This window comes from Schistosoma haematobium, chromosome 3 (assembly GCF_000699445.3).
Source record: "Schistosoma haematobium chromosome 3, whole genome shotgun sequence".
Taxonomy (NCBI): domain Eukaryota; kingdom Metazoa; phylum Platyhelminthes; class Trematoda; order Strigeidida; family Schistosomatidae; genus Schistosoma; species Schistosoma haematobium.
Genome location: NC_067198.1, coordinates 10,017,057 through 10,031,592, shown reverse-complemented (window position 1 = coordinate 10,031,592; position 14,536 = coordinate 10,017,057). Strand labels below are relative to the sequence as shown.

The window sequence follows — 14,536 nt, the reverse complement described above, 5'->3', positions numbered from 1 at the left end:
TGAAGAAGCCTAAATCGTCAAAGCCTAAAGTGCTGGCCAGTCACCTGCCAGTAATCAACATGATCACAGCGGTAATTTTGGCGGTTAAAGATCGTAAAGTCAACTCACTCGCTACTAGTGGAATGCAGTTCATAAGATCAGGAACGAACGATTCAAACACTTATCAAAGAAATTATATAGTAAATTGTATCTATTTCATGAGTTGGAGTAAAATATATCAAGTATCAGTCAAGAAAAATTTGAATGATGATAGAATTCTACCTTTTTTTCTTTATTGGATACAATTTAAAAGTTAATATAATCAAATAATTAATAAACGGAATACACCCATTAAGACATTAAATAAGAAAGATTAGTCCAGCGAAGAGTTCTCTTTTCGGCGAATTCATTTTCAAAGCTGTACAATCGCAAATATATATACTTATTTTTACAGGGTGATAATAATACTGATAATAAACTTCTGTTATACATGGTGACAGTGAGGTTAAATAAAGGTATTAAAAAATTTTTAAAACAAGGGAAGCTTAATAATCGTTTGATTTAGATGGTGGTTGGAGGTAGTCAACAGGAAACCTTGGACCCGGGTTTCGTGCTACTTGGCACCCGTCAGCAAGGTGTACCTGTAATCATGAGGGAACTGGCGCTCCCTGGCGGATTCGATCTCGTGTCACCTAGCTTCACAGTCAGAGACGTTACCACTGAGCTATCCGAGACGTGACTAACCTCCTGTAGGACTGAGATGTAATCACAATTGATTGATCACTGGGTGGTGATCAATGTCATGCTTGTCTAGTCCTTATTAGTGCAGATCGAATGCTATCGATCATGTTGACTACCTCCAACCACCATCGGAATCTCAATACATAGTCCCCGCAGTGTCGAGTCACCTAGACTGGTGGCCACATTGCAACATGATCGATAGCATGCGATCTGCACTAATAAGGACTAGACAAGCATGACATTGATCACCACCCAGTGATCAATCAATTGTAATCGTTTGATTGTTAATGGCTTAAGTATTCATTAAAAGATAGATAGGGAAATTATCATTGGGAAAGGATGGCTCAGCATGATAAAATAAAATGTTGAAACAGAGATAAAATGTAATCGGAATGATCGTGGAAATAAAAACAAACCAGTTGGGGGTAGAAGAGTTAAAGGGAAGATGGAAGGTGAAACAGATGGCTGTGAAGGAACAAGAGTATGAAAAAGAGAAAAAAATTTTAATACATTAAGACCATGAATTCACTTGGTATTGTTTGACTTGTATCTTCCCATTGAGGTTTGTAGCGTGGCGTCGAGTTGAGATTAACTGTGAACACCGCTACCAAGAAACACGTGCCAGATAAATCAGAAGGCGAGGATCGAACGTAACCAGATTTATTTCGTTGGCGATCTCGTGGTATTGAACGAATACCGAGATCGTGCCAAGAAATGGTACAAGTGAAAGCAGAAGACAGGAGTACGTGCGAACAGTACCAAAAACCGCGGAACAATGATGGAAGGTAATGGAAGCACAAAATAGCTGTCATTAGCACAGTCAAACAAAAGCACGTTAAAACAAACACTGGTACAGTTGGTTATAATAATAATTGTTTTTATTAAACCAGTCGTGTTCTCGTGATAAATGTGAGTCACTACAGGTTTAAGACTGCAATTGATCAGTCTGTTATTGGCATATGTGCATACTGTGCGTATGCCTCGATATTGCCTTAATTCACAAGCTTTTTGTAAGCAATAATGGATAGTGTCTGGCAGTGGAATTCAGAACGCGCGTCACTTCGTCCTATTCGGGACTCGTCAGCTGGATGTACCTGCATCTGAGTTGATGTTCACTCTGAGACTCGAACCCAGTACCATTCGCTTCAAACGCCATCGCGTTATCCACTCAGCTACTGAGTCCTGATTAGGACCATGGTAAAAGAAGAGAATGTACTAATCTCTTTTGCACACACAATTCTGGTTTTTCCAGATATATAGCTATCGCTTCGGCAATGCAAAGAAGATGCAATCTAATTGTCTTAAGAAGACTTCTATTTACCTTATAGATGACTTTGAACGCACAGTCTGTCTTCATTGAATGACTTGTGTTCATAAGGTGTTCGATTATAGAACTTCTTATTGAACCGTTGTCAAATAATTAACATATTCTATCCATTAAAATATGACAATATTATTTGTTCTAGCATTTAACAAGATAAATTTAGACATCTATATCGATTGTTTTTCGAATTGTTTATTCCTGGTAAACAGAAGTACACATTTTTCTTTCCCAAAAGAACTAATAAAACAAAAAAAAGATTTTAAGCATAAATTAACAATATTTTTGTTTTGTTTCTAGTTTCGATTTATATACAATTTGTAAAATGAACTACTAGGGCTAATGGACACTTGATTAGTTACTGAATGTCACTATTTCTAATTAGTACGAATACGTTATTTGATTGTATGTTAAAAATAAACAACCAATATCTCAGTGATATAAATTAATTATAGACAAAGAAATTAAAGATGTAAACTGTTATAACTTGTATGTACTGAGTCTCTATTAAAATGTATAACATAATGATACTGTCAATTAGAGAACAGTGAATTATTGATCGGACCAATAACGCATAAAATAAGTATGAGCAGTCTAGAGTTTTTATCGGTCTTACTTTCCACCTAGCCCTGCCTGTTAAGTTCAGAATACCAATCTTAGCCTCTGCAATATGAATCATTATATTTCAAACATACTGAGTTTATTTACCAATCAGACAGACTACATCATACCAATAAAATAAGGAACAACATTCGTACAAGATTTAGCCAAAAGTGTCTGTGAATGTGGGAGATAGTAATTGATAGACTGGGTATAACTCAAGAATGGTAAATCGTATAATAATAGTTCATAGATCAAAATAAAGCTTCTAATAAGAGGAACACAAATATGAATAGTTTAGTTATTTAACAATTATACGATAAGAAAATATACGTATAGTATTGGTCCATAAATGGGTCCCAAAAGTTATCATTCATTATTCTCATAGGGATAATAACAAGTATGTAATGAAATGCTTTAATATTACAACGTAACGTGACAATATCTACTATTATTGATATGCATATAGAAGGAAAAGGTGGCCTGTTTGAATATCTGGGCTACTTGTTCCTCCATCTAGATATTTCAACAAGTTATCTGTTCCCTCCTTTGTTACGATAAAAATATACGTATAGTATTGGTCCATAAATGAATTTCAAAAGTTACCATTCATTATTCTCATCGGGGTATAACATAAACAATAAGCGGGATAACGTGTATATTTCATTACATTTGAGAACTCTACAGCTGGATGTACCTTCATTCCAGTATTGATATTCACACTTGATCTCAAACCCAGTAATTTTAGATTCAAACATCAACGCATTGTTCACTAAACCAATGATTTCAAGTAACCATTAACTTATTCAACTGGTATGAAGTACCAGGTACTAGGTTCACATCCCAATGTAAAAATCAGTACTGGATAGTAAGTATATCTTGTTTATAAACCTTAAATGGGATAAAATGATTACCTAATACTACTTTCAAAAAGAGAGTCCAAAACAATGTTCGATTCATCTTTGAAACATTTCATGAATTCTGATCAGGTTGTTCAGTTGGAATTATTTTCTGAAATTATCTACACAGTCACATGAATGCACTGAAAATAAGCACCAATCAACAATTTATGAATGCAAAAACATTAGCATATCAATTGTACAAACCTTAATGTTAGTTACAAAACTACCAAATGCAATCGCTTATTATTTCTATAGAACTAACTACTCCCCTAGATTTTTTTCTTACTCTGTATTAAGACATTAACACTTACTTTAAAATTTTTATAATGATAATTCAGTTATTATCACGCATTCCCTTTTTTACCTTCCAATTTATATCTGTCACGTGAACAGTTATCTCCAATACTTTTGATCCGTAAATTCTTTTCACCGTATTATTTTTCTCTAACTTTTAGACAATTATAATCAGAGATGGGTTTTGTGGATATTATAGCAATTTTAATAGTCGAATTCATGAATCAATCGAAGCTAGACAACCATGGAAAACCTGGAAGCACTAGACGACCGTTTCGTCCTAGTATGGGGCCCCTCAGCAGTGCTCATCCCCGATCCCGCCCCGTGGGATTTGAACCCAGGACATATTTTTGAAATCGATAAGTGCGGTTTAATGATGGTTGATATCAACTGAAAAACAACTGAAATTCAGTAAGTGTTTAAAGAGTTCATCCATCCATCCATGTTAAGCGCTCACCTCAAAACCCGTAGGTTTGATTCTCCGGTGGGTTTGTGAATACACATTGCTGAGGAGTCCTATAACAGCACGAATAAGCATTCTGGGTTTCAATAGTCTTTCAATTTCAGATAAATCGAGATGTAGGCTATTCAATGTATCATAGTCCGAGAATCTTAAGTGATGTAATCTGTTATGATGGGTGGTGTCTGAGATCTAATACTGATATAGAACGTTCTACTCCCTAACCCTCAAAACTAATTACTTGAGCAAGAACACAAGAATGCGAGAGAAAGTCTGTTGGGCTACTAAATAATATGCACAAATACTCATACATATACAGTTCTACTCTTCAGGTCCCTTCTGATTGTTCTCGAGTGACCTCATTTAGCTACTTCTGATTGGCATATTATATCACAATCCGTCCACGACTGTACATGGGGTTGAACCCGAAATCTCCAAATCTCATTATGGATGCAATAACTTGAAGCCAGGGATTTGGAGTTCGGTGATCCAGATCTTCAACTTTAGCTACTTTAAGATATAATCATAAGCTTGGACTGAATTCGGTATATTCTAAATCAACATAATAATTTCTGATAAAGAATATCCAAAAACTTGGTTAGTTTAGAACGATAAAGATACCCACTCGGTGTCAAGTATCAACTGAAATTGGAAATGTACCCTTGTAGTTAATTAGCAGTACATTAGTTGGAATGTAATAACCCCATCACAAGACCTTAAGAACTTGGGTTTGACTCCTGAAAGCGTCATGAGCTCGTAAATAATATGTCCCATAATAGGATAAAATATAGCTTTTCAGTGCTCGTTGACATTTACTGACATTCCAACTGACAATAACTTATGATGCAAACAACCTACCTACAAATTAAGAAAAATTTCTACGATACCCCTTAACCGACAATTAAAACAATAAACAACAACCACAGTTTCTTAAAAGTACTGAAAAATTTATTTATGTATAAATAATCATGAAACAATTATCCACAATAAAAATGTGTATGAGAGAATCAAATTATATCACAAAAGAAGTGTGAAAATAGAATGAACAATATACGTACACACATATAAATACACACATGAAATATAGGGAAAGTCTAAGTTTATGAGTATGGACGGTAGAAAAAAACTTTTTCAAGAAGTAGAAAGGCAGCGAGAGAGAACGAAAGAGATTCATCCTAAAAACAAAAGATGACCTATGTAACAACAAATGTCACTTTTATGATGTCACACGGCTGTTTTTAAATGATACACAACATTTTTTTCAGGAAATGTTCTAAATATTCTTTATTCCAAACCAGGAAACAAATAGACATCAAAAGAGAAAAATAATAGAAGGGACAATAATAATATTTAAATATTGTAACAATGTTGAGTGGAAAAATAACTTCACACTGGATACTTATTTAAGATAGTAAGTATTAGTATTTTTACTACGGAATAGTAATAACGGTAATAATAATAATAATAATGAGTAATTAGTTACACATTATGAATAAGTGAGGAACAAAACTTTGTTGTTTCATTAATCTCTGCCGCCTGGTTTATTTATTCTCTGAGATGTCAATGAGATTTTTGTCAATATTTGTTTGATGTATTGAAATGGAGTGAGAGAAATTAGTTTTAACGACAGTTGACAGTTTCTTAAAGAGAAACAAAAAACAAACGATATAGTATCATTAAATTATATATAGATTTATTTATACTGAGGGTGTTGTATCCTCTTAGTTAGCTGGATTAAGTGTAGATCTTTCATCGTCACCCTGAGTAACATTTTCAGCACTTATATCATCTAAAAGTGGGCATTTCATTTACTCCACAAGTGTTATATCAGTTCGTATTAGTGGTCTTATGATTAGCTTTCCTTGTAGACTTTGTTGCTTTCGTTTCTTGATGTATTCAAGTTGTTGGTTAAACGTTTCTGTTGTAATTAATTAACCTTTTCCCCACAGGTTGATAGATTGAATCTATCTCTGATTGATCTGAATGCCATACCACTTAACAGGCAAATCGGCATGGATTAGATCTGTTGGTTCAGATAAAAATGGTTAGTCGGTCAGATGATCAGAAATCAGTAGAATAGGACAGTCAACATGACTATAGAGACTATCGGGGCTGTCGGTACAAACTGATTTAACACTTATGGAACGTATTCTTCCAGAACACTAATCGAAGTTCCTCAATTAAAGCATTCGCTACGGAGTATAACAAAATCATTATGAGAATTTGTGGAGATTATAGTATTTTAACATTTCAGTTCACAAGTTCTAACGAGAAGCCATGACCATTGGAGTCTAATCCGTGTCACGTGGAGACAGTTATCCACCTCAGACAATGGATGAAGGATTGCGCAACTTCATGGATCGATTCAAGTTAGACATTAACACCGCTAAATGCCGGCTCAGTGGTCTAGCTATGAAATATCCGTGCACGAGACCAAAGGTCCTAGGTTCGAGTCCCACATGCCCACTGCCGCAGACTTTCATACTGAGACGGGACGGTCATCCAAAGCTTCCACGTTTTCAATAGTCGTCCAGCTTAGAATGACTTGAGAATTCAACTATTAGGATAACAAAATCGTCAAAAATAAAAAATAATCTTATCATAATATTAACTGCATCTCCACATTAGATAAATTCTTAGTTTATTCACAATTTTTGGATTTTATTTTAAGCTCCTATTTCTTTTGAAAATTACATACATGTACATTAAAATCTCTAACAATGTTAGTATTGTTATTATTTTTTTGTATGATCTACTCTTTAGATTTTCATTCTTATCCCCATGTATATTTTTATAAATTATCTTGTAAGATATCAGTTTAAATCTTTCATTTCAAAATATACATATAACGTTACTGTAATAAGGTCAACAAAGACAAATAGAAGAAATGGAAGACCTATAAGATTAAAAGAAATAACCACAAAGTCAATGTTTCCAACATCCACCACTCTACATCATGTCCGATTCTTCAATTGACAGTAATAATAATGATGATAGAGACTAGTGTGATGGAGGGTGAAAGAAGGAAGTATGATTAATTTTTCAAACCATATTTCTTTAAATCACAATGTAATAATAACAAAAAACCATCAGTATAAGACATTTATAAGGGGGGGGGTGAAAGGATATTTGTTTACATCCCCTATTCGATCTCGTCAAAGGAAGAATGTTTCTTTCATTTTATAGTTGAGAAAAATATGATCATATTATCAAAGGATTTAGGAGGTTTAAAAGATATTAACAAAAGTCACTGTACCGACATTTTTATCGATTAATTATTTATTGGTGAATATCAAGAGTCCAATGAATGTTTTGTCAGAAATGACGATTAAAGGGGGGGGGTATTAAAAAATGGTTACCGTTGTTGTGGGGACATTACTGGTGACTAAAGTAATCTTTACTGCTAATTCCCTGATATTGTCAGTGTAATATTCAAATCTGTTAATTCTGTCAACAAACACACACATACACGTATCATATATACTGACTAGTTGTGGCAATAACAAACATTTCGTCTGATATCAAATGCAACTATCATTTTGTGAGCATATAGCTGCCGGAAACCACATAAAGAATACGACTAATATTTTCCACAGTTTTGACATTTTTCTAAAATGGTATTACCATTATTGCGATTCACATAAAAGAGGGAATCGAGTTTATATATATATATATATCTTTGGCATCTTATGTTTAAAAAGGATAGAGAATGTGCACGAATGCAAACAGGTCGATAGAATATTTAACGAGTTATCTAGACAAATTTTACAGTTTAGTTCCCAACAGATTCCAAAATATAACATATAAAAACTTACCTTGATAAATGATTGACTAAAATACGGCTATGGAAACAGTTATTGTTGAGAATTTTCAAGATCACTTCTTTGAATTAATGTTTCGATTGTATGACATATTTGTTTAGCCTTTGTCAAAAAAAGGTGAATAGAGTGTACATGCATAATCTAGCTTAAAATGATAAATATATATGTACATTTATAACTCATTGGGTTCAATCCCACGAGGTATAATGGGTGCACCACTGCTAAATGATCTCATATTAGAACGAAACAGCTGTTCAATTTCCCCTGATTTTCGACGGTACACAAAGTGAGATCAACTGTTAACGAAGGTTATCTACAAAACTGAATTCCACGACTTGTAGAGTACATCAAGCTATTGAGCTAAAATTATTTTCATTTGCAGCATTTCACTGGTCTTACCTTTGATTTCACCATTTGAAACATCTTTGGAAACTAGAGTTTTTCCTACCATTCTTCACTTTATCGTGCCCACACAATTAACTATTTCTCATCTCTGGGATTAAAACAAAGCCCAGGCGGGCTAGGCTTCTCAAATAAAGAAGATAATCTAATGTAGTGGCCGTAAGTCTTGAACTAAAGTTTTTAAACCTCGGTTGTCGTGTTTATACGACAATCTTAAGACTGGTAGCTGAACCAAGACAGACTACTAAAAGCATCTTCATAACTAAACAGTTCGGGTATTTGCAATAAAACATAAACCAAGTAATTACGATTATTTTAAGAAATATATTCAAGTTATTGATTTAGTATAAACTATAAAAGCCAGCTTAATAAAGACTCATCTCGAGATAAGTCCCTGAAGTTTTAGTGGGAAGTGTTGGTCTGTGGAATTCCAATAGATCTAGGTTGAAACAGTCTTTATTGAAAGCATTAAATGATCATTCCATGATATTACAATTTGACTGCAGTTGGATTTGTATATCATGAAATGAAAACCCAGTGGTTCTAAAAATGATTGTTCGGCACAAGACCTGATCGTTACGAGTTCGATCCTTGATCGAGCTATGGGTGTGCACTTGTGAGGAGTCCCGTACTAAGACAAAAAGCTTCACAGTCTATTTTCCAGTATTCAATTGTATTCCGAATGAAACCGTCCAATGATGAACACTATCTACAGATCAAAATAAAATCTACAAAATCAGGTTTACAGATGATGATTGTAATCAGTTTAATAATGTGATAGATTAATGTTTTAAATAAAGCTTTAAAATCCCAAATTCTTCTTACTCCGTATCCACTTATATGGCTCATAAATATGCACATACAAATTTATACTACACTCTCAACTAGTTATATAGCAATAGAAAACATTCGGTTAACAATGTATAACAAATTTATTAATTTCAACGTGTTAGACAGGAGTGGATATTTGAGCAAAGGTGAAACTATCATAACCATCAAACGGTGAATCATTACATCTTTTTTTACTATTGCGTACTTATTACATATTTGGTTTACGGTATTTTTATGATGGCTTTAATTAACTTATTAATCATTTATATATGTTTTAACTTTCCAAAAGTTTGGTTAATCAATTACTTGACCGTTAAGAATCAAAGAGGTATTATGAACCAGTAGAAATTATGATTTCTGCTAATTATACATGATCAATTAGGCAAGTTATTTGTCTGATCAAAATAATTTGTCAACTCAATAATTTCATGATCCCATCAAGTGTACATACAAAAGGTTGGAAGTCGTAACAAAATCATCAATAATATCAGATGAGTTTTTTGGATAAGATCATGAGTCATTTGAAGCTAGAACACCATGGAAAACCTGGAAGCAATGGACGGCCGTTTCATCCTATTGTAGGACTCCCTAACAGTGCTCATCTACGACCTCGCCCCCCCCACGAGATTCGAACCCAGGACCTACTGGTTTCGCGCGCGAGCACTTAACTACTAGACCATCATCATTTTAACTCTATAAAAAAACAGGGTGAATTCAGTCTTAACAGCGAACAATCAAATCATTTACTTAGAATATTAAACAATATTAATAAAATGAATATAAATATTTTCTAAATGTAGATAATGCACAATTTTAAATTGAACAATTCGAGACTGATAGGTCCTGAGTTCGAATCCCACGGGGCGGGATCGTGGATGCGCACTGCTGAAGAGTCCCATACTAGGACGAAACGGCCGTCCGGTGCTTCCAGGTTTTCCATGGTGGTCTAGCTTCAGCTGACTCATGACCTTAACCATTGAAATTACTATAATATCCACAAAACCCATCTGATATATGTCTATTTATTTATTTCTTGATTTACTTCCTTACCTTATCACAACGAATTTGTAACAGTGAAAACTGATCGCAATTTGTTTCTTGTTCAATAAACTTTAAAGAAATTATTGAATCTTCAAATGACAAATCAATCAGTTGATCATAATTCAATTTTTTGATAATTTCACCTAATAAATTACGAACTGTTAAACATTTACCATAAATCTGAAAAGTAAAAAACAAAAACAAGATGGATATAAGGTTGTTTCTTTCTGTAGAATGAATTACAGTTTCTTGATAAGAAGTAGGTGATATCAAGCTTCTCTATATTTTGTTTCTATTGGAATTAAACTGTGATTAAAACATAAAGAATACTGATTTCATCATCTTGGAAGTTATATAAGTGGGCGACTACCTATCAATGAAATGGAAGAAATGATCACATTCAATCATTAGTCGATTGTAGCTGAAGATGTAAACCACTGTTTGTTGTCAAAGGTATCTCAAGGTTATCTGACTGCACCATAGCATAAAAACTATGCATTCGACCCTTTATGAAGTTGTTGATAAGAACTGCTGAGTAGTTATACACTAGGACGACACAGCTGTCTCGTTCCTCCCGGTTTAATATAGCTGTCTGACAAAGATCAGTTTGTAATGTAAACTATGGAACTCGTTACTTTTAGGGATTACTTTTCATCAAACCGTCTGAAGAATCTTTGATAGTGAAAGAGATCTGGATAGCTGTTTTGTTCATGCTTAGGGATTCTTAGTATTGTTTGTTCATTTGTTTAGATTATCTGGAACATGTATATTTCAGCTCTGAAAACATTATCCTAACTTATGAAATATACATGAGAACCACCTTGACTATTCACGTAGCTCTGTACAAAGCTAGCAGTCTGTTGTGTTACGAATCACTGCAAACGACCAAAAATGAACCGCAGTGGCTAGTTTACTTTCGCATTCTTAGTTTTTTTCTATGGAAAAGAGAACAAACAATGTAGAAATTTCATTAATCAGATGTGTAGTACATAATGAAAATTGAGAAGTCGAGTGATCAGCACTGGTCAAAAATGTTAGCAGTTGTGAAGATGAACTGTCAAAAATCAAAGCTTAATATATTTTGAATATGATTACAATTGAAATGGATAATTGACAGTTTACTGTAGTACTGGATATTTCTTATTCATAAATGCTAACGGTAATCAAACAATTAGTGTTATTGTCCACAAATAAGTGAATATAATTATAGTTGTAGGACTTAAAAATCCAATGTACAACTTAACAGTAAGAAATAATAGCGTCAGGTGACAGGTCAATTGAAACAATGTGTACGATGATGATTTTGAATTTACCAAATATATAATGCAAGAATGTGATATTTGTATAGCAATATTATAACCCAAAATGTTATAGTTTAGCACTACACTGTAGTTATTTCATAAACATAAATGACTATCAACATTATGAAATATCAGGCAAGCGTTGGTGGTCCTAGGTTAAAGATCAGTCAAACAATAATTGTGAATTCTCCAATTACTAATATGAAGTAAAGATTCTTTGAAGTTCTGGCGAAAAAAATTGTGATTGCTGGAGTTTAGACATTTTTGAGAATGAGATAGATTTCAGTAATGAAATTATAATCATCATTCCATATTAAATGATGAATTAACCATTGAATAGAGAATTAAGTAGTCTAAAATTAATTCGCTCAATAAGTAACATGCATAGGTTTTGAATTTAATTACTGACAGAGTCATAGGTTCACATTGCTTAGGGAATTATTGAATCTTTATTTTTTTTAATGTTTCTAAACACGAATCAGCCCATGCTATAAACTATCTGTCTAATAAATCAGTTCATTAACGGTTTTCCAATTTCGTTGGAAGGGTTTAGTGGAGATTGGTTTAACTTGTAATTGCTATTCGTCAAAGATTGATTTTATTTAGGATATCACTTAAAACTAGAGAAAATCAGACAGGGTTGAATAATTGTTACGCTATATTACAAATGGATTGAAGTTAAAATTGTACCAATGAACACTGCTCATATGGTTCCGATGAACAGGCGTTCACCAAGAGTTATAAAATTCCTGGATGGGAGGAGGTCGTCATCGCACATTGTTGAAAATCTCTATACTAAGACCAAACACCTGTTTAGTCTTGCATGTTTCTTAGTGGTAATTTAAATGAGAATAATCTGTGAAAAAAAACCACCCTGTATACATTTTATGACTTGTCACTTTTTTCTATTTTATCTTTAATCGCTTACCTCTAAAATTTTCGCTTCATTGGATACATTATTTAGTAATTCAATTTCATAAGATTGAAATACTTTTAATCTAGTCATAGAAGGGAGCAAATCAATTGAATTTCCATCCTATAACATAAAAGCACGATAAAAGTCATTTTATATGTTAATGAATAAACGAGGGGTGAATTAAAATTAGAATAATCAATAAAATGAATTATTTTTCCCTTTTTATATAATTTTAATTACAGTTACATAAGTTGAACTGAAAATGCCTTATTTTTTTCGTACTCATCATAATATTTAACCATGTTACGAAATAAAGTCACATTTCCCAAATAATCTAGAACTATTAACTATGTTATTTATCAAAACTTCTTTAAACAATATCTAGTTGAAAGTTATTGCAAACAATTTATTCATCGGTATAGGGATTTCTTGAGATTTTAGTATTTTAAGAGTTCAATTCTTTTTTGATAATTCTGTTATCTTGACAGTTCAACTCAAGAGTCAGTTTATGTCAGATCATCATTGAAAACATGGGAACACTGTATGGTCGTTTCTTCCTGGAGTGATACTCCTCAGCAGTGGGCATCCACAACCCGCATGCGGGACTCCGACCCAGAACATTCGGTCTCGTGAACGAACGCTTCACTTCCAGACCACTAAGCCAGCATTCAACGGTAATTATGTCTAACTTCAATCGATCCATGAAGTTGCGCTATCCTTCATCCATTGTCTAAGGTGGATATCTGTCTCATAACCATTCTGGGTTCAAGGATGTGCACTACTGAGTCTCATACTAGAACGAAAAGGCCGTCCAATTCTTCCAGGTGTTTAGTGGTGGTTTAGCTCAGATTAACTTGTGAATTCAACTGTTAAAATTTATTTATCATTGATGAATGAATCATTTATTAGAAAGTTGATATTTCTATCAGTATTTTGAACTAACCAAATTTATTCCATTGCAGTTGGGTAGCTGAAGAGAATGTGCTTAAAAAAATACAATGAATCATTTTTATTTTACAAATATCAATGTTCTTGCTTTATTCACACATTTGTGAAGCTAAAAAGCTGCCCTGAAATTTCTTATTTAACCTTAAATTATATAATAGGTACGAATACGTTATAAACCGCAAATGAAAACCTAGGAATTAAAAAATGAATTCATCTCATTCTACATCAACTGTTATTGTTATATTAATAAAATTCATTGATGAAATTAATTCTATCAAATGCGTTAATTGTTAGCTTAAAGCATAATTGATTAACAACTGGGCTATCGCTTTATTCAGAGACTCGTCAAGTCAACTATCTTCACGATGAAGCGCCATATGATATTTTGATATACATTTAACAATATAAGTACCAAGCGGGCAAAATGGAAACACGGACAAACCAGATCACAAAATATTATTCATTATTTTATATTCATACCTCATAACATAAACTGAACAACAAAACATTTTGATTTAAAATACTGACTTACCAAATATTTAACATTATCTAACAGATGACTGGTTATAGCAGCAAAATATGAACCAATACGACATCTTGCTAACAATCGACGCACGTGATTTACTAATATACCCTTATCAACATTCATTAAAATCATATAAGCTGTTAGATGATATAAACAAAACGCTAATAAACGATCTTCTTTTAATATGACTATACGTTTTTGTGTTGTATTCATATTGGCAAACTGTTCAAGCATTTCCGTTGGTGCTTGATCTAAACCTTAAAGATGATTAGTAAAAAAGAAATCATTGGTAAAATGAAGAACACAGAAACACTGAATAAGTACAAAGAATAATACTTTGGAAACGAAGGACAATTCGACCACTTAAGAAGTAGTAGTAGTAGTAGTGAATTTCTAATGAAGTATTGAAGAATATATTTAAATATATCAAGTACAAAAAGCATGCTTCTTGCA

At 33.1% G+C, this 14,536-nt stretch overlaps 1 protein-coding gene across 1 annotated transcript in view; it reads right to left on the bottom strand.

Annotated features, from left to right (window-relative positions):
• Nucleotides 1–5,238: 5,238 nt before the first annotated feature.
• The window catches only part of MS3_00004974 (uncharacterized protein), a 68,097-nt gene continuing 58,799 nt past the window's right edge, over nucleotides 5,239–14,536 (bottom strand). The window contains exons 25-29 of the mRNA XM_051212974.1: nucleotides 14,090–14,340; nucleotides 12,622–12,729; nucleotides 10,402–10,572; nucleotides 8,113–8,220; nucleotides 5,239–5,937 (exon numbers count right to left, since the gene is read on the bottom strand). Coding sequence (XP_051068904.1) covers nucleotides 8,152–8,220; nucleotides 10,402–10,572; nucleotides 12,622–12,729; nucleotides 14,090–14,340 — 599 coding nt within the window. The 3' untranslated portion in view covers nucleotides 5,239–5,937; nucleotides 8,113–8,151. The remainder of the gene's footprint in view (nucleotides 5,938–8,112; nucleotides 8,221–10,401; nucleotides 10,573–12,621; nucleotides 12,730–14,089; nucleotides 14,341–14,536) is intronic.